The sequence below is a fragment of the Oreochromis niloticus genome, linkage group LG10 (genome assembly GCF_001858045.2).
Source record: "Oreochromis niloticus isolate F11D_XX linkage group LG10, O_niloticus_UMD_NMBU, whole genome shotgun sequence".
Lineage (NCBI taxonomy): Eukaryota > Metazoa > Chordata > Actinopteri > Cichliformes > Cichlidae > Oreochromis > Oreochromis niloticus.
The window spans coordinates 2,159,051-2,179,515 of record NC_031975.2 but is presented as its reverse complement, the minus strand read 5'-3'; the positions used below and the strand labels follow the sequence as shown (position 1 = coordinate 2,179,515).

The 20,465-nt window shown below is 42.6% G+C and overlaps 1 protein-coding gene across 1 annotated transcript; it reads left to right on the top strand.

Moving 5' to 3' along the window:
- The first annotated feature begins 11,668 nt into the window (after positions 1–11,668).
- Positions 11,669–20,036, top strand: ripk4 (receptor-interacting serine-threonine kinase 4). Its single transcript, XM_003457918.5, has 8 exons — positions 11,669–11,981; positions 14,255–14,546; positions 15,289–15,437; positions 15,776–15,825; positions 16,968–17,126; positions 17,328–17,443; positions 17,965–18,205; positions 18,298–20,036. The coding sequence occupies exons 1-8, from the start codon at positions 11,794–11,796 to the stop codon at positions 19,545–19,547; spliced, it is 2,445 nt and encodes an 814-aa protein (XP_003457966.2). The 5' UTR covers positions 11,669–11,793; the 3' UTR covers positions 19,548–20,036.
- The last annotated feature ends 429 nt before the right edge of the window (positions 20,037–20,465 follow it).

Below are 20,465 nucleotides of genomic sequence, written 5' to 3'. Positions count from 1 at the left end.
CTGACTGAGCTGGAGCTGTTTTGCAAAGAAGAATGGGCAAGGATTTCAGTCTGTAGATGTGCAAAGCTGGTAGAGACATACCCTAAAAGACTGGCAGCTGTAACTGCAGCAAAAGGTGGTTCTACAAAGTATTGACTCAGGGGGCCGAATACTTTTGCAGGCCACTGTATATGCTTTATCAAAAAGGAAACTTTGAAGCCTAATCTTAAAAGTAGAGATAGTGTCTGTCTCCTGAATCCAAACTGGAAGCTGGTTCCACAGAAGAGGGGCCTGAAAACTGAAGGCTCTGCCTCCCATTCTACTTTTAAATACTCTAGGAACAACAAGTAGGCCTGCAGTGTGAGAGCGAAGTGCTCTAATAGGGTGATATGGTACTACAAGGTCATTAAGATAAGATGGGGCCTGATTATTTAAGACCTTGTATGTGAGGAGCAGGATTTTGAATTCTGCATTTAACAGGAAGCCAATGAAGGGAAGCCAAAACAGGAGAAATATGCTCTCTCTTTCTAGTCCCTGTCAGGACTCTTGCAGCAGCATTTTGGATTAACTGAAGACTTTTCAGCGAGTTTTTAGGACATCCTGATAATAAAGAATTACAGTAGTTCAGCCTGGAAGTAATAAATGCATGAACTAGTTTTTCAGCGTCACTCTGAGACAGGATGTTTCTAATTTTAGAGATGTTGTGCAAATGGAAGAAAGCAGTCTTACATATTTGTTTAATATGTGCGTTGAAGGACATGTCCTGGTCAAAAATGACTCCAAGGTTCCTCACAGCATTACTGGAGGCCAAGGTAATGCCATCCAGAGTAAGAATCTGGTTAGATACCATATTTCTAAGATTTTCAGGGCCGAGTACAATAACCTCAGTTTGATCTGAATTAAGAAGCACAGGTTCTCAATGGGGTTCAGATCAGGTGAACAAGGAGGCCATGTCATTAGTTTTTCTTCTTTTATACCCTTTCTTGCCAGCCACGCTGTGGAGTACTTGGACGCGTGTGATGGAGCATTGTCCTGCATGAAAATCATGTTTTTCTTGAAGGATGCAGACTTCTTCCTGTACCACTGCTTGAAGAAGGTGTCTTCCAGAAACTGGCAGTAGGACTGGGAGTTGAGCTCGACTCCATCCTCAACCCGAAAAGGCCCCACAAGCTCATCTTTGATGATACCAGTCCAAACCAGTACTCCACCTCCACCTTGCTGGCGTCTGAGTCGGACTGGAGCTCTCTGCCCTTTACCAATCCAGCCACGGGCCCATCCATCTGGCCCATCAAGACTCACTCTCATTTCATCAGTCCATAAAACCTTAGAAAAATCAGTCTTGAGATATTTCTTGGCCCAGTCTTGACGTTTCAGCTTGTGTGTCTTGTTCAGTGGTGGTCGTCTTTCAGCCTTTCTTACCTTGGCCATGTCTCTGAGTATTGCACACCTTGTGCTTTTGGGCACTCCAGTGATGTTGCAGCTCTGAAATATGGCCAAACTGGTGGCAAGTGGCATCTTGGCAGCTGCACGCTTGACTTTTCTCAGTTCATGGGCAGTTATTTTGCGCCTTGGTTTTTCCACACGCTTCTTGCGACCCTGTTGACTATTTTGAATGAAACGCTTGATTGTTCGATGATCACGCTTCAGAAGCTTTGCAATTTTAAGACTGCTGCATCCCTCTGCAAGATATCTCACTATTTTTGACTTTTCTGAGCCTGTCAAGTCCTTCTTTTGACCCATTTTGCCAAAGGAAAGGAAGTTGCCTAATAATTATGCACACCTGATATAGGGTGTTGATGTCATTAGACCACACCCCTTCTCATTACAGAGATGCACATCACCTAATATGCTTAATTGATAGTAGGCTTTCGAGCCTATACAGCTTGGAGTAAGACAACATGCATGAAGAGGATGATGTGGACAAAATACTCATTTGCCTAATAATTCTGCACTCCCTGTATAATGTAAACAGAATTGGTCCTAGCACTGAACCCTGTGGAACACCATAACTGACCTTAGTGGGTGAAGAGGACTCTCCATTTACATGTACAAATTGGAGTCTATTAGATAGATATGATACAAACCACTGCAGTGCAGTACCTGTAATACCTACAGCATGTTCTAATCGCTCTAATAGGATATTATGGTCGACAGTATCGAACGCTGCACTGAGGTCTAGCAGGACAAGCACAGAGATGAGTCCACTGTCAGAGGCCATAAGAAGATCATTTGTAACCTTCACTAAAGCTGTTTCTGTGCTGTGATGAGCTCTGAAACCTGACTGAAACTCTTCAAATAAGCCATTCCTCTGCAGATGATCTGTTAGCTGTTTGACAACTACTCTTTCAAGGATGTTTGATATGAAAGGAAGGTTGGAGATTGGCCTATAATTAGCTAAGACAGCTGGGTCTAGAGATGCTTTTTGAGTAAAGGTTTAACTACAGCCAGCTTGAAGGCCTGTGGTACATAGCCGATTATTAGAGATAGGTTGATCATATTTAAGATTGAAGCATTAATTAATGGCAGGACTTCTTTGAGCAGTTTTGTAGGAATGGGGTCTAAAAGACACGTTGATGGTTTGGAGGAATTAATTATTGAAGTTAACTGATTATGGGAAATTATTCTCTAATGATAAAAATTTTATTTGTGAAGAAGTTCATGAAGTCATTACTAGTTAACGTTAAAGGGATTGTTGGCTCAGTAGAGCTCTGACTGTTTGTCAGCCTGGCTACAGTGCTGAAGAGAAACCTGGGGTTGTTCTTATTTTCTTCAATCAGTGACGAGTAGTAAGATGTTCTGGCTTTGCGGAGGGCTTTCTTATAAAGCAGCAAACTATTTCTCCAGGCTAAATGATGATCCTCTAAATTTGTGACACGCCATTTCCTCTCCAGCTTACGAGTTATCTGCTTTAGGCTACGTGTTTGAGAATTATACCACGGAGTCAGGTACTTCTGATTTGAGGCCTTAGTTTTCACAGGAGCTACAGTATCCAGAGTCGTACGTAGTGAGGAGGTAAAATTATTAACAAGATAATCGACCTCTGTTGGAGTAGCGTTCAGATAGCTGCTCTGCTCTGTGTTGGTACAGGGCATTGAAGATGATAACAGTGGGTGGATTATATTCTTAAACTTAGTTACAGCACTTTCAGAAAGACATCTACTGTGATAAAGTCTACTCTCCACTGCTGTGTAATCAATTATTGTAAATGTAAATGTTATCAGGAAATGATCAGACAGCAGAGGGTTTTCAGGAAACACTGTTAAATGTTCAGTTTCTATGCCATATGTAAATTTTTTTTCCATTCTCTTTTTTTATTATTTTGAATTTACCAAAAACAAAAGTATACATTTTTTTAATAGGGAACATAAAATAAAACACAAACTGTATAAACAAGAATAAACAAAAAACAAGGGGTGTACCTACTAGTTAACATATGAATATAACAATTCAAAAATATAAGATGCAGGATTACGGAGGTTCATACAAATTCGAGACGCCTCGACAGAAGGTAATGTTTCCATTTGTCCCAAATCTCAACAAATGTGTCATATTGAAATCTGTTAGAGAATGTCATTTTTTCCATTTTAAACAACCCATAAACAACCTCATGCCCGTCATTTAGTGACAGAATTTTTACACTTAGCCATTTCTTAGTGATAGTCTTTCGGGCAGCCACACTCAAAATGCCATATAACAGCTTGATCACTTTATCCACAATACTGAGTATAAACACCCAAACAAGAGTTCGTCCCAATTAAAGGGAAGTTGCATACTAAGAATAGTCTGTAACTCAGAATGAATCGAAACCCAAAAAGTGTTTATCAATGGACAGGACCAAAACAAGTGGAGGTGCTTTACTCCTTGGGCCCCACAGTTTCTCCAGCTGCTGGAGGAGTTGGAATAATGTTTACTTTGTGCAGGTGTAATAAAAAATCTGCAAAGACTCTTTCAGCCAAAACACCTCCTTATATTAGAGCTAGAGATTCTCCACTATAAAGCACATTGCTGATACCAAATGTCATTTGAGATTACCATATTTGTTTCCCTTTCCCATTTTTGTTTGATGTAAATTGTATTCAAATTCTTAACCTCCTGTAAACCAATGTACAGTCTAGAAATCACTTTGAGACCAGGATGCCTTAACAAATATATTCAGAACAGGAAGAGAGAAAAGATCTGTTCTCTTGGGTATAAAGTTATGTAAATGATGCGGGATTTGGAGAAACCTGAAAAAATCTGTCTTGCTTAACTGGTATTGATCTTTTATTGACTGGAAGTTCCTAAGAGTTCCCTTATCATAAAACATACAGAATGCCATTAAGCCTTGTCCTGCCCAGTTTTTATATCTCACATCTAACTTATTGGGTAAAAAAATCAAGGTCGTAAGCGTACCATCTTAAGATCCTAGCCTCTTCATTCCAATCATTCTTGTTAAGAAACTGTAACCAGAGTTTTAAAGCCAGGTTAATCCATTGGTTTGCTTGATTAATTTGTTTTTTAATAAGTGTCATGTCCCCTAAGCTTGCCTGAATTGGAAAATCTCTTGAGGCATCTATTTCTATTTCTATCCATCTTGCTTGGTAATCTACATTACACCAACACACTAGGGTCCTCAGTTGAGCTGAAACATAATAATCTTTCATACATGGCAACACCAACCCCCCTTTATTCCTAGCCAACTGCATAGTTTGGTACTTAATTTGTGGTCTTTTCCCTGCCATATAAACCTGGAAATTAATTTGTCCCACTCCTGAAATTGTTTATCAGTTATTTCAACTGGCAGTGTTTGGAACAAATAAAGCATCCTAGGCAAAACCTTCATTTTGACTGTATCAATACGTGACTCGAAATATGGGATTGGTATTAAGTTCCATCTTTTAATATATTAATAGCCATGCCATATGTTAAAACAAGATCTAGAGTGTGATTAAAGTGATGGGTTGGTTCTTTTACATTTTATGAGGAGCCAGTTGAGTCTAATAACAGATTAAATGTCATGTTGAGGCTTTTTAGCATCTACATGGATGTTAAAATCACCCACAATAATTATTTTATCTGAGCTGATAAAAAGTCTGAGAAATCAGACAGAAGCTCTGTGTAAGGTCCAGGTGGACGAATTTGCTTTACTTTTTGCACCTTTGTGGTCCAGCTACCCAATTTTCACTGCACAATGACAATAAAAGCTCTAAGGTGTACATAAAGAACAAGCCAACAAAGTGGCCAATTTAATGTAGACGTGCAAAAATATGATCACAAGTGCTTTACAATTAATGGCACAAAGTGTGTTTGAAGGGAATGAATGACAAGCTGATGTGTGTATTAAACACATTCAATATTAAACTGTAAATCTGTCCTCAGTAGTTTTCTTCTCTGCCAGCTCAAACTCTGTCAGCTGCGTTCCCGGTGGGATATTGAACCTGTTTGGACGTTTCTCTACACAACAAAACATACAAATACAAACAGCAAAAGCCAAACTGCTGCTGTAGTCCTCTCATGGAGCTGCAGCAGCACTGAAAAGCTTCTTAGAATGTCCAAAAGTTGAATCTGTTCATCTGGACGTAGCGTTTTGTGGGAGAAACGTTTCGTCACTCATCCAAGTGACTTCTTCAGTCTCAGCTGACTGCAGGTTTCCCCAAACCTTATAAACAGTACATTTGCATAATGACTGAAACCAGCCCACTGAAGGAACAATGGGCTGTGAGGTCAGTTCCTTAATCATAATTATGCAAATTCCCATGACCATTGATCAACAATCACTGACCAAAACCCACTGATCAAAGAACCGCTGCCCAGGCGAAAACCTGTAGTGATCCCATATGTGTCAGGAGTATCGAAACAGTTGAGACGCATTTTTTCTAAACACCGGGTCTCTGTGGCTTTTAAACCCCAAAATACGCTGCGCCAAAAACTGGTCCACCCCAAGGATCGGGTCCCCCGACACAAACAGAGTAACATAGTGTACGCTGTTAAGTGCCAGGAGGATTGCCAGGATTTATACATCGGGGAAACCAAACAACCTCTAGCGAAGCAGATGGCACAACACAGAAGAGCAACCTCATCAGGCCAGGACTCTGCAGTCTATTTACACCTACAGGCCAGTGGACACTCTTTCAACGATGAGGATGTACACATCCTGGACAGGGAGGAACGCTGGTTTGAGCGCAGAGTCAAGGAGGCCATTTACGTGAAAAGGGAAAGACCATCTCTGAATCGAGGAGGGGGCCTAAGGGTACATCTGTCACCATCTTACAATGCTGTGATTGCAGCCATTCCCCAACTCTCTGTGAATGGTACTCATGGCCATTGATCAGTGTTCTTTGATCAGTGGGTTTTGGTCAGTGATTGTTGATCAATGGTCATGGGAATTTGCATAATTATGATTAAGGAACTGACCTCACAGCCCATTGTTCCTTCAGTGGGCTGGTTTCAGTCATTATGCAAATGTACTGTTTATAAGGTTTGGGGAAACCTGCAGTCAGCTGAGACTGAAGAAGTCACTTGGATGAGTGACGAAACGTTTCTCCCACAAAACGCTACGTCCAGATGAACAGATTCAACTTTTGGAGATAACAGTTAAACAGTTCAGCTTCAACATTTCTTTGAGGATGTTGTTTCTTTTCTTTAAATCACATTAAGCCAAATTCTTTAGGATTAAAATAAATTAGAGCAAAATTCCCCTTCTCTTGAGGACAAAGCCTCCATGCAGCCGTGTAGCCTACTTGCCATTGGAAACACCAGGACATTTCTGGTAGTCCTATAGTGGTTTTGGATGCTGAGAACAGTCAGCTTGATCATGATAAGTACTTATTATCAAACCCAGGAATACACGAATGCTCCAGATCCGGTTCAAGGGGAACCAATAAAGCTTACTTCACACTAAACCGAATTCTGCCAGTTAAGGTAGTTTTTGAAGGTAAGACCATTTAAATTGATATAATTTAAACAGTGATTGTTAGAACAACAGGAGTGCCGATATAACAGATTTACAAATGTTTTATTGATCTTTGTGGCACTGGCTTAAAGTTAGTGCGCAAAGTTTAGCTTACACTGTATGAAGTGATTACGAGTTACCATATCATGTCAAAGATATTAGCTAATTGGTAAATACAGTTACTTATTGAGAATATTTGTGTTTTTAGTTTCGGGAGAGTCAAGGAGACAAGTACACAAAAAGTGAACGAGCATCTCTGAACCGAGAAGCGGACCTAAGGAGACATCTTTCATCATCTTGCAATGCTGTGATTGCAGCCATTGATCAATTGTCATGACAATTTACATCAATTTACATCTTGTCATGATTCAGTAAAAGGACTAGATGTTGCAGTCCCTGCATTACTTTAAATGGAGAGAATCTTGGGGGATGGCTGTTGTGAGGAAAGGCAGCCCATACTTTTATCAGCAGCACATATCGTTGTGTGCCTCAACTTTCGGTCTTTTACCCAGGCTAATCTGCCATTTTTCCTCCTTGGTTAGGTTTAGGGATTAGAGATCTGATCTAAATTATCAAATTAAAATTTGGGACACATCGTCAGCAGTGGACCTTGGATGTTTTCGGCCATTATCACTAGACACCCTCATCCAAGGAGGCCCTGCCAGGGTCGATCAGGCCCCGGAGTGTGTCACTGGTTTATGTTAAATTGTTATTTCTCTTCTTCTTTCTTCTTAGTTTTCTACAGCTTAATTTTTTCTATCTATTCACTGCAACTGAGAAATAATACTTACCTCTTTAGCATTTATGGAGCGTCACTTCTTCAAAGGGATAAAAAAAGGTGATAGAGAGAAGTAAGACAAAACCTACACAAAAAGTGAACGAGCATCTCTGAACTGTGGAGGGGACCTAAGGAGACATCTTTCATCATCTTGCAATGCTGTGATTGCAGCTATTGATCAATTGTCATGACAATTTACATGAATTTACATGAATTTACATCTTGTCATGAAACTGACTCGAGGCCAGTGGTGCTAGTTTCAATCATTAGGCAAATGTGCTGTTTTTAACGCTGGAGAGACTGAAGAAGTCACTTGGATAAGTGATGAAACATTTCTCCTGCTGAATATACAACAGAATCAACTTCCTGGGAACACCCGGTGATATCCATGTTACTTATGAGTTACAGAACTATACTATGTTAAGTTTAAATGTTCTTTTTAAAAGAAATACCACACTCAGTCTTACGTTAAGGGTTAGTCAGGTTAGTTTTAGCTTTTCTGACTCTTGATTTACAGACTAATTCAATGTTATTTAGAAACTGAGAGTCAGTGGAATATGATTGTTTTGTCAGTATTTAGTAGATTAATCAAGCACTCATTCATGTTACTGGTTCAGTGTTTACACACTTTCCAGCCTCTCAGTCTAAAACAGTCTGAGGAGAGGCAGCCATCTGAGACTGAAGGGAAGAGAGGAGCGTAGAGACCACAAACAGGACAAACACAAACTACAGGAGACAAAGGCTAATGACATGCGGAGAGTCCTTAAAAGTCTGTCAGCAGACTCTCCTTCCATTCTACTTTTCCAAATTTCTAAAAAAAAAAGGCCTACACACTGGGTGGTGTCACACAATGGGTGGCTGTGTCTCGGGAGGTGGAGCAGTCCACTCGGAAAGTTGGCGGTTTGATCCCTGGCTCTTCCAGTCTGCACGTTGAAGTATCCTTGGGCAACATACTGAACCGTGAATTGGCCCAGATTCCACTTGCACTCAAGAGTACGAGTTTCACGTGGTTGTTAGACAAGATGTTTAGATACAGAAGGAAGCACGTGTATGAATGTGTGTGTGTGTGATTGGTTGGATGAGGGTTAGAGGGGAAGGTTATAATTTACAGGCTATAGTATGTAAACTTTAGTAAACCTGGATCACGAGCACACAGATGTTTAATGTTGTTTAAACATGGCTGACGTGGGTACAGGATTACTGACCTGCTTCTAGAAAAAAAGTGCAAGACCACCGCAGATTCTGTAATATTTAGAAAGGTCGAATTAGTTTTGCTTTCTATTCTTTTGTTCTATTTACATGAGGTCTCATATCTCATGCCAAGCTTAATGGGTTAATATGAAACTACCTCCAGTAGATGGCGATAAAGTTTCACTGACAACTATTTGATGTTGATTTTCCACTCAAGACTTTGAATTCCTTGCACCCATTGTGTTCACTCATTAAAACATTAATAAACACGCCACCACCTTCTGCATTTATGGTAATATGTGTGCCCACGCACTTGCCTAAGGAACTGCCCGAGGGGACAAAGTGCATGATGGGAAGAACAAAACATACTGAAAAAATGTCAGAAGCAAACACAATGCCAACACACACACACAGGCTGTCGCAGGGTGACACTTCCTCTGTGGCATTCAAACCATAAGACTGTAGTCATTAATATGTTTTAATATCAATTAGACAATCATTTATATTTGTACACTGTTGGCGCTACCTCGCGCTCTCTGTTGCAGGTCATTTAGGCTTAGTTGTGTTTGTAATTAACAGTAGACGGTCCTGATTTCCCCTCTTGGTTTTAATCAGATAAGTAAAAGCAGGTAAAAAGAGCACGTTTAATTATCATTTCATACATGTTCTTCTTTCATTCTAATGACCAAGAGAGAGTGCAAACACACTCAAAAGGCCCTGCAGCTTTCCCCTTCTACAGTAACTGCTGCCCCGGTCTTTCTGCAGAGCTGTAGCCTCAGGGAGCTGAACACTGATAACTGCTGCAGTGATGGGATCCAGCAGGCCGCCTGGCTCCTCACATACCACTATATCTGCTTATTGTCCCAACAGCCTCCCAGATGACATATTTATACCTCATACCTGGTCATTCCAGTTTTCTCATTAACTCTGAGGTGCAGGGAGAGGTAAGGTGATATCACATCCTAAGCAGCGGTAAACAGAGAGGTTGGTTTGTCAGACACTAATAGCAAACGGCAACACAGAACAAATTCACACGTTTGGAGAAATCATGCTTTTACAGTCACGTACCGTTGCCCACACAAGCCGAAGAACACCGGAAGAACACTGCTTTGGTAAAGTCCAAGAGAGGGAATTTTGGAATAGTTCAACTACAATGATCATTTTCATATTTAACGACATGTTAAAGGCGTAACACAGGTTCTCATATATGTCAAGCTCCAGTTTAACCTATATAATTATTTGGCAGGACCCTGGGACTGAAAATATTGCAGTGCTGAGGTCTATCAGAGGTAGACTTACATGACAAAACTGAAGTGGCTGAAATAGTCTTCATTTTGTTACGCTGTCATAAATTCAATATATGTTTTAGGAAAATTGTGTCTTATTTGTATTTGTTACATTCAGCCCTCCTCGCCATCCATGCATCTTCTGTCCGCTCTGTGAGGCTGCCTGAGAGCTTAATCATGTTTATTATCTAACAGTTTAGGTAATAATTTGAGGAAGGGGCTTGTTATGTTTATTCAGTTTAGTTTTCCACAACAACAGTTGCCCCAAGGTGCTTTATATAAAATAAAGAAGTTACTATATCAGAGAGAGAGAGCAATCAGATGTCACCTATCAGGACGCACTTGATGACAGCGGTAAGGAAGAACTCCCTTTAAACAGGAAGAGTCATTCTGCAGAATGAGGCTAAGGAACGACACTCGTCTGCTGTGAGAGATGGGAGGACAGAGAATGGGGACGAAGGCAAAAAGCTCTTAATCCAAGAGACGTTATAATCCGGTGTTTAGGATTTGAGGCAAAATGTTTCCCTGAACCAACCTCACCGAAAATAATTCCATGATTTCAAAAAGCCAAAGTCAGTCTAAAGTACAATATGTAAGAACATTTTTAAAACAGCAGTCGGAGATAACAGGCTACTCTTCTTTTTATGATAGCACAAAAATAAATAATTTACCAGCAGTGCAAGAGGTGTCCTTGAATAGATATGCTGTAGCTCTATCAGCTCCACAGCTGATATTTTATTTCTGACCTTGAACTTAAAAAGTATCAAATCCAACACACGCCTGTGGGACAGGTGCACACAGGAAAAAGTGTCGCACTCATTAACTGGCAACCCAAAGAAATACAATTTTACTTTAAGCACACAACTGATATGAAACCAAAACTCCTGTGTGCCTGCGTCCTTTCATCGATGCGGTGTTTCTGCAGAAGGCATTTAATGAACATATGAATCACTGAAAGCATATGTATGAAGTAGCAGAGAATGTGGAGACATTAAAGGCCTGCACGGAAATGGAATATATCAAATAACACAGATCTTTGTCACTGGTAGTAACTTACCTCAGCTGTAACAGAACATAGTGTTCCCTCAGCTGAGCAAAAGATGAGTCCACATATTCTATAACCGCTGGGTCAATATCACATAACCTACCTGTTGTTGAAACTAATTCCCCTTGTACCTCAGGCGGCTTTAGCAGTAAAATGGACTACAGTGGGACAAAGGTGTGTTTATGAAATGGCTTCCTGAGTTCATGGATTCGGGCTTTGTTGCAGAGACCGTTCTCCTGCTTTCTTGGAACATATATGAGACAGCGTGGGACTTTAGGACATTTGGAAAGCACATGTGTAAAGCCTTTCGGTGGCAGTGTGGTGTGGCTTGTCAAGTTCCTCCAGTGAACTTTTCCATCTCTGCTCTGTGTTTCAAAACCAGGGTATGATGTCACAGTGCAGCAACAAGCCCAGCCCCTCCTTTTCACCTGAACAGAGGGAGGAGCCGTGCTGAGCTAGACAAGGGGAAAAACAAGGAAGAGCCCACAAGTAGGTAGGTGGTGTGTGTGTGTACACTTCCCCTGATTTTGTGGTTGGAGTCAAAGAAGAAAAAGGAGTTTACCCTGCTTGCGGGTTTCTCAACATGGATATGGATGTCCCGGATTCTCCACACGGGAATATGGGGCTGTTAAGGACCTTTGATTCCTCTGAGTTTGGAAGCTGGGAGAAAATAGGCTCAGGTGGATTTGGACAAGTATACAAAGTCCGGCATGTACAGTGGAAAACATGGCTGGCTATCAAGTGCCCTCCCTGCCTTCATGTGGATGATAAGTAAGTCACAGCTGTTTAGTGTTCATTTTTTCCTGGTGTTGATGAAAAAAAGTAGTATTGTCCTCTGGCATAGTTCAGATGTTTCCTGTGTTTTTGGTCTTTCTAAGTTCCGGATGTACAAATCAGTCTTAACCAGGTCCTTATATGTCAGCTTGATCGTTTGAAGAAATCTCTGGGCAAATGGTAGACATGGGCATGAGAAAGTGAACACCAGATAACATGTGACTCATCCTCTGCCAGCCTAGAAACACTGTGGGGGCTGTAAAGGTGCCTCAACGCTAAGCAAGAGGGCATGTTTGGATATTTCAACACTGCTGAGTTGTGTTGGAGGGAGCACTGGCATGCAGGTTGATCTCTGGGGCAGCTCCACAGCGCTGAGCTGTTTGCTTTTCCTGCTATGAAAGGTTCACTGCTGATTTCCCCAATAAACAGTGTTGTTATTGTGGACATTTCAATAGGTGGGGAGAATGGTCTCTAGGAAATGCTACAAATTACATCACCATCTAGAATTCTCTTTCATACTTCAGACTGATAAATCACTCTTTTGCTCTGCCGGGATCTCACAAATGAAAGGAAAATTAGTGAGTTGTACATTTCTCGAGTCTGTTTGAGGCTGACCTGCCTCAAACCGGCTTTGGAAGAATGGAAGTTCCCATTTCCACTTAACTCTGCATATAAAAACTGACTTCATCAGCCACACATTAGAAATATTAACTGACAAGATCCATTCATCCATTTTCTTCCCCTTACCCACTTCAGGGTCACAGGGGGGCTGGAGCCTAGCCCAGCTGCTGATTGGTGATAAGACCTCTTCATTTAAAAAAAAAAAAAAATGGTTTAATTGATATCAGTCATCATTGACATCAATCCTCAGCTACACTGATGCAACAAAGACAGTCAGATTTTCTTATGGTGACCAAAACAGGAACTTTGCCGACGTGATGACTTCCCCCCAAACCTGTGGTGCAACTTATAGCATCCGATGAGGCTGAACCAAAGATACTATCACCCTCAAACATCTGCAGAGCGCATAAACAGTCATTTGACTGCGACCGTCGTTCAGCCACACATAACATCCAGCAGCCAGGACTCAAAGCCACCTTTGTCTGCCTGTGTCGCAGGCTGCCACTGTGTGGCACAGACAATACGAGAAGTGGCAGAACCGGTCTTACCGGGCCTCTCTGTTAAAACAGGGACATTGTTTGGTTCAGCAGAGCCGCTGAGCAGCACTTTGGATTAGATGAAATACTTAGCAAACAAGTGCTAGCCCATTCTTCCATGAAATGTTTGATTATTCCTACCAGGCAGATTCGGGGAGATCCGTACCTCCTTCACTTGTACTGCCACAAAGAACAATTATAACCAGACACACGCTTTTTTTATATTTTTTAAAAATTAATCACAAACTATGCTTCGGACTTATGTTCGTCTAATTTCTTTTCATTGATGATAGAAAAACACAACCCCTGCTCCAGCTCTGCCTCTGGAGCACATTCCTACAAATAAACTCATGAACTGTGATTTATCTCTCTCTCATCTGCCCTCATTAAGAGGCTCCATTTTAAAAGCAACCTTTGCTTAAGGCATGCAGTGAGGTCATGAATGGCCCACACAGTTGTGTTTGAGGTATGTCAGCAGGCCCGGCAGACTGATAAGGGGCACTGTGCACAAAGGTTGAGCGACAGAGAACAAGACCTGGGTTTGAGCCCCACGTGCTCTGCAGAACAAGGTGGACTGTCTTGAGCAGAACCACCAGGCCAGGGAAGACCTGGATTATAGTTTATAGTTGTATACAGAGGTCACACCTCTACACCCTTCAAGGTTAATGTTCAGAAATATTTGGCATAGCTAAGAGATCAGTAAGGATGATGTGTGATGTGCAGGAATTTTGGTTAGGACAAAATGTTATACCAACTATTGCAGCTTAATGAGCAAAGCCTGACTTCAAAGTCATCATGTTAATGTTTTATGGGAGGGCAGGTTTGATAGATAACATGAGCCAAGGAATGTGTGAGCCTTTGTTTAAAAATGAGATGACCAAAATAACTTCAAAACAGGTTTCACCCCCACATCCCCACCCTCAACCAAACCCCCAATCCTAATTGGATGAGTGGAGAAGCAGCAGTAAACTAAAGGATGGGGTTTATTGCACTGTTAAAACTGCTGAGTCATCCTCAGTGACAGAGCCTGGTTCAGGAAATGCAATAAAATGCAGTGTTGTGTAGTCCGTGATTTTTTTTTTTTTTTAATTTTATTTTCCTTCTTGAACACAGGGATCGTTCTGAGCTGCTCGAGGAAGCTAAAAAGATGGAGGCAGCCAAGTTCCGATACATCCTGCCTGTGTATGGGATCTGTGAAGACCCCCAGGGCCTGGTCATGGAGTACATGGAGACCGGCTCACTGGAGACCCTGCTGGCCAATGAGCCGCTGCCCTGGGAGCTCCGCTTTCGCATCATTCACGAGACTGCGGTGGGAATGAACTTCCTGCACTGCATGAACCCACCGCTGCTCCATCTGGACCTGAAGCCGGCCAACATCCTGCTGGATGCTCACTATCATGTCAAGGTAGAGAGTTTGTGATGAAGCAGTATTTGTGGTGATGAAGCTTAGAAGGGAGGAAACACACACACACAGTTTGTTGTAATATTTAGTTTTGACCCAAGTGTGTGTTTGTTTTTAGTAGTTTGCATGATCCTTTTGCATTCTGTAATTTGTAATGGAATAAGTAAGTATGGAAATCTACAGTATATTTATGGAAATTTGATGATTTCATGTTTTAATTGCTGGGAGAAAGATCAGACATGAAGTCAAACCACAGCCCTCTTTGTTTGGAGCTTTCAGGAGGAATCCCAGTCATGAGGTGCTTTTCTGCTCCCTTTATCTTAAATTAGTCCTGCACATGTTTGTTGTCTACAGGTGTCTCCTAGCCTCTGTCCAACCTCTAAACAGCTAAGCTGTACTAAGAGTAATGGGTGGGAACCGTCATTTCTAGAGTTTAATACCTGGATGTAAACACCTCACCCGGGCTTGTCCCAACAGGATTAATTTAGCTCCTATTAAATCTCCTTGTCTGTGTGTGTGTGTGTGTGGGTGTGCACTCCCCAACACAAATCTGAAGGGCCTCTCCTCTCCTGCAGGCTGGGACATGGCTGGGTTGCCCTCATCATACCGCTGAGTGCACATAATAAGAGCTTAGCAGCCTGTCATAGTCAGCGGGCAAAGTTAGTCATCACTGCCGTGGTGTTTCATGAGAAAGGCAGAGGGGTTGCTCTGTTTGAGGGTCTTATCTGATCTCTTTCTGTCTCAGATATCTGATTTTGGGCTGGCCCGCTGGAACGGCTTGTCACGGGCTGATGACATCAGTAGAGACGGCTTCTGCGGCACTATTGCCTACCTTCCCCCTGAGAGCATCATAGAGAAGGACAGAGTGTCGGACACCAAGCACGATGTTTACAGGTTAGGCTTTTTTTTCATGCAAAGCTTTTTATGTGAACGCAGGTTTTTTTTTTTGTTTTTTGTTTGGTTGGGACATTTTGTGTGTTCAGTTAAGCTCTGACTCATACTAAGATTAATCACATGGATTTGGTACGACATTTTCTCTGTTAAAGGAAACAAATAACTTATTCCTACAGTGGAAATAGAAATTTCATTCCCTAAAGTAGAACCTGTAGAGTAGGGTAAATGTACTTTATTTACACACTGTCTTCTACGGACTGCTGCACAACCTGACATCTCAGACCTATTCCATAAAAGATTTATATATATTTATATGTATATTTTTGCCTGTTTTCCAGTTTCTCTATTGTGATCTGGGGGATTCTCACACAGAAGAAACCCTATCAAGGTGAGCCTTGCAGTGGAGTTAAAAAAGATATCCATCCAACCGTGTCTTTTATGATCACCAATGTCAGTCTGATAGTTTAGCTAGAACAGCAGATCTAAGAGTTCGTGTGCCATGCCTCCCCTACCTCTGTAACATCTGTAATCAATCAGTAACAAATAAAAGGTCAATGATGAGTTTTAGAAAACAGGTCAGTATTATTATCATCAGAAAACCTTTTTTCTTTTTTAAATTCTCATCAACTTTGTGTCTCCCCATTTTCCACTGGAGTGGCTCTGCTTGATGGTGGGGGTGACAGACGGAGCATAAATGTACTCAATAGAAATACTTTCTTCTGTAGTTTGGCCACAAGCGATGGCTGAACTGGCTAAATAAATTATTAACAAGTTTGCTTATTAATAACAGAAGCTCTAAACTACAATTCTACACAATCTTCTACTTAATAAATCGACTTTCAATCCAGTTGTATCATTTTACTAGCTGGAGTCGACTCTCTAAATTTCCAGTTAACACAAGGTAAAAATAGTTGCACCTTTCAAGGTGTGTTTGTGTGTGTGTGGGGCTCTGCACACAGAAGCTGTAGTGTGTGTTTACTCTGTAAATTCCAGAGGAGGCAGGTGGACAGGGCCAGACTGGCAAGCGCGATGTTTTTTTTCCCAGGCGTATCAGGTAGCAGTTCACTTTCTGAAGCCCGGTGCCTAGGTGAGGTAGCTGGGTTGGCACTGGCACCGCCTCTGTTGATCCAGATATAATTAAAAAGTGATAAGTGACCTGGCTACCATCCCTTCCCGTTTTCCTCCTCCACCTGCAAAGGGTATTACGGCTACAAAAGGAGGTGAAGTAGCTGTAAAGCCGCCACCTGTTTGTTCTGAATCATTGACTTGGCTGATCCCACATTCAGATAGAATTGGCTAGACGAGGAGCTCGGAGTGCTTCTGTGGGAAACAACAGACCACGCACTTCTCTATCTGAGGATACAGAAAGGCGATGATAAAGAAGTGATGATGGCGTAACGATAGACGCTGGTTCTATATGTCATTACCAGAAAAGGCATTAAAGCAGACTGGGACTTTTGACCATGTGCTTTTTGAGTGAAACAAAAATGACTTTTAGAAACTGAAGTACTGCATGATTTTGCCCCTCAGGAGAGAACAATATCCTGCAGATCATGGTGAAGGTGGTGAAAGGGGTGCGTCCAGACCTGGGAGCGGTGCCACGATGTCGACCTTCAGCCTGCACGGGTTTCCTGACCCTCATGCAGCGATGCTGGGCCACAAAGCCCGAAGCCAGACCCAGCTTCCAGGGTAGGTTGTGCCTCTACCTGGTAACAAACAGTGGTCAACCCTCGTTAGCACTATAGGAATGAACTTGTCCTTTGAACTGCACACTCTGTTCCCTCATTGGCTGTGTGAAATGCAGTGCTATGGCGCTCTTCTTCCTTTTTGTATTGCATAATCCCATCTCTGCTGTTAACGCAACCTGACCTTGAGACGTTGTTGTTCCAGAAATCACATCTGAAGCCGAGGAGCTCTGCTCTAAGCCTCAGGAGGAACCCAAATCACCCAGGTTATCAACATCTGACCCAGAGCCCATGACCCCTAAAGCACTCACAGGTGACCAGGTACGATACGACAGTGAAACGTTTACTGCTTCTACACGAAAAAGCTACATGTTCTTTTTGTTTTGTTCTATGAAAGACATAGTCATGTGTTCTCATAAACATTTTGTTAGCCTGAATTTAAAATGTGACCACTCACAGTGGTTCTATACTTCAGTCTCCCTCAGCTGATGTGTTCTCCCATTAATATTTAACTACTCGTCCAGACAATGAGAGGCTTATCTTTACAGTGCGCCAGACATAATTCATATGTTTGATCCTGACCAATCATTGCATCACATACGAGGAATGTAGACTGATGGCATTGTTAAAACTCTGTGCTGTTGTGTACGTGACTGGAAACAAACATCCTGTTCACAGGAACTGATGGCTCCTACTCAGTAGTGTTTAGATAAATCAGCTGTGTGAACTTTCAGACCCATTTCAACAAAGTTTTATGACGTATGTGTTACACACTGTATACTGTAGCATCGTGTCAAACTGCATGCCAATAGACTACCCTACCTGGCTTTTTTGCTCTACAGGTTAACGACAACAAGCCAGTGCGTCCAAAGTCAGCCATGTTGCCCGAGAAGGATTACAGCCTGTCGGAGCTTCTGAGCCAGGTGGATTCTGGGATCTCTAGGAGCTTTGATCGCGTGAAAGAGGACAGCTGCCACAGCAAAGAGAGCACCTGCAAGAGACTGTCTGGGATTTCCTCTGCAGATTCTGCCTTCTCGTCCCAAGACTCTATCACGCTGTCTTTTGAGAAAGAAGGCACATACGGTAAGCGTGCATTAAAGACCTCACCTATGAATTTTATTAAATAACATGAAAAAATGTATCATGATTTATCACTTTTCCTCCTTACTGCTCAGATTCTGCTGAGGTCCAGAAACGAAAACTGTGTGAGGCCATCAGGAACAAAGACACTGCCAAGCTGATGAAGATCCTCCAGCCTCAGGATGTCGACCTTCTCCTTGACGGAGGAGACAGTCTGCTCCACCATGCCATCAACTTGGGTAACGATGAGGCTGTCAAATTCCTCCTCCTGAACAACGCAAATCCTAACCTCGCCAACGCCCGCGGCTCCACACCCCTACACCTGGCCACAGAGAAGCACCTGAAGTCACTGGCAGAGCTTCTGCTCGGCCGCCGCAGCACCAACGTGAATGCCAAAGATGAGGACCAGTACACAGCTTTGCACTGGGCAGCCCAAAATGGCGACGAGGCTATCACGCGCCTGCTGCTCGACCGGGCGGCGGCCATCAACGAGACCGACGGACAGGGACGCACGCCAGCTCACGTGGCCTGCCAGCATGGCCAGGAAAATGTGTTCAGGGTGCTGCTGAGTCGTGGTGCTGATGTTCAGATCAAGGGCAAGGACAACTGGACGGCGCTCCACTATGCTGCCTGGCAAGGACATCTGGGCATCGTCAAACTGCTGGTAAAGCAAGCCGGCGCCGACGTAGATGGTCAAACAACAGATGGGCGCACGCCGCTGCACCTGGCTTCTCAGAGGGGGCAGTATCGAGTGGCACGGATCCTGATTGAGCTGGGAGCCGATGTCCACATGACATCAGCTGGATCAAAGACGCCGCTACATGTGGCGGCTGAAACGGGTCACACCAGCACCTCTCGGCTCTTGATCAAACACCAGGCAGATATCAACGCCCAGAGCGCCCACGGACTCACTCCCCTCCACCTAGCCTCCCAGCGGGGCCACCTGCCCACAGTCAAGATGCTGATAGAAGAAGGGGCAGACCCCTACAAAGCTAACAGCGCCCTACGCACCCCCTGCCACATGGCGGCAGAGGGCGGACACTGTGAAGTCCTGAAAGAGCTGCTCCATCACTGTCCAGACGGTGCCAACCTATCAGATGAGCAGGGCCTCAGCCCTTTACACCTGGCGGTGCAGGGCGGACACTCGAACATCATTACTATGCTGCTGCCGCAGGACTGCCAGGACTTAGTTGCAGAGAGCTCTGTGCAACCAGCAGCCGAAGAGCCCGCAGCAGCAGAAGCTAGGCACCTCCAGAGGAAAGTTGTCATTCTCAAACTGACGGAGCACAGTGACAAAGACTGCCCACAATCCGTCAGTGCACACTGTGCCTCCGCTCCATGCTAACAGGAGCAACAACACTGTACAGGACTGTTTTGGTTTGTTTTTTTTCCATGCTAATCCTCTGCTGCCTCACAAATAGGCATGGGATAGTATTCCAGTCTTTTTTTTTTTTAATTGTGCCCTACAAGCACTGTAATATTGTTGTAAATACATACTGTAAATAGAAAGTATTAATACCATTTTGTGTTTGAGTTAAAAATTTTGTTTACTTTTTTTACCTAACAAGCACATTTTGGTTTCTTTTTGTTTTCTTTGTACGTAACAAGCATGTGTTGTGTTTGTTAGCTAGGGAGCCCGTGTCCTCCTGGAATCCTTTTACACCATCATTAATGCAGCTGGCATGCCTATAAGTTATTTTTAATAGATTCACAAAAACTGACTCATTGAGTGCCGTAACTCGTCACAGCTATTTTGAGCTTTTAGGAAAAAAACATTCAGTGTTCTTTAACTTGTTACATATCAGTGAATCATCCATTAAACATTTGAAAATCTTTTGTTGGACCCTGGTGTTTGTTTCAAAGATGCAGCGTAAATGTTGGTGTGCAAAAGTTTTCGTTTCCTTTTTGCATTTTGTAAGAAAGAAGCTCAAATAAAAACGACATGCATGAAAAGTCAGATGTGGTAAGAACAGACTAACTATAGTTCCTCATGCTTTAATGGTTAGCTGAAATGTGCATAATTTTCAAAGTAATGTTTGTGCAACAGCCCAATTTATCTCCATTTTCTGAAATGTTTTGCAGTGAGAGAAAGCATACAGATTTAACTTGTTCACTCAAAATGGGAACTAAACTTTGATAGCATCAACATGAGTGTTTGTGCAACAAAGTCATTTCACTCTCCTCACCACAAAATATCTTTTGTGTAGTCTTCTTCTTCTAAAGCAAAATTCAAGAAGTGCTTTCTGAGAAGGTTCTCTCGACA

Excerpts from the sequence above, each read along its gene's own strand:
- ripk4 (XM_003457918.5), top strand. The coding sequence starts at position 11,794 with ATGGATATGGATGTCCCGGATTCTCCACACGGGAATATGGGGCTGTTA. Across the intron at positions 11,982-14,254 it reads TGCCTTCATGTGGATGATAA|GGATCGTTCTGAGCTGCTCG; the intron begins GTAAGTCACAGC and ends TCTTGAACACAG. Across the intron at positions 17,127-17,327 it reads AGCCAGACCCAGCTTCCAGG|AAATCACATCTGAAGCCGAG; the intron begins GTAGGTTGTGCC and ends TTGTTGTTCCAG.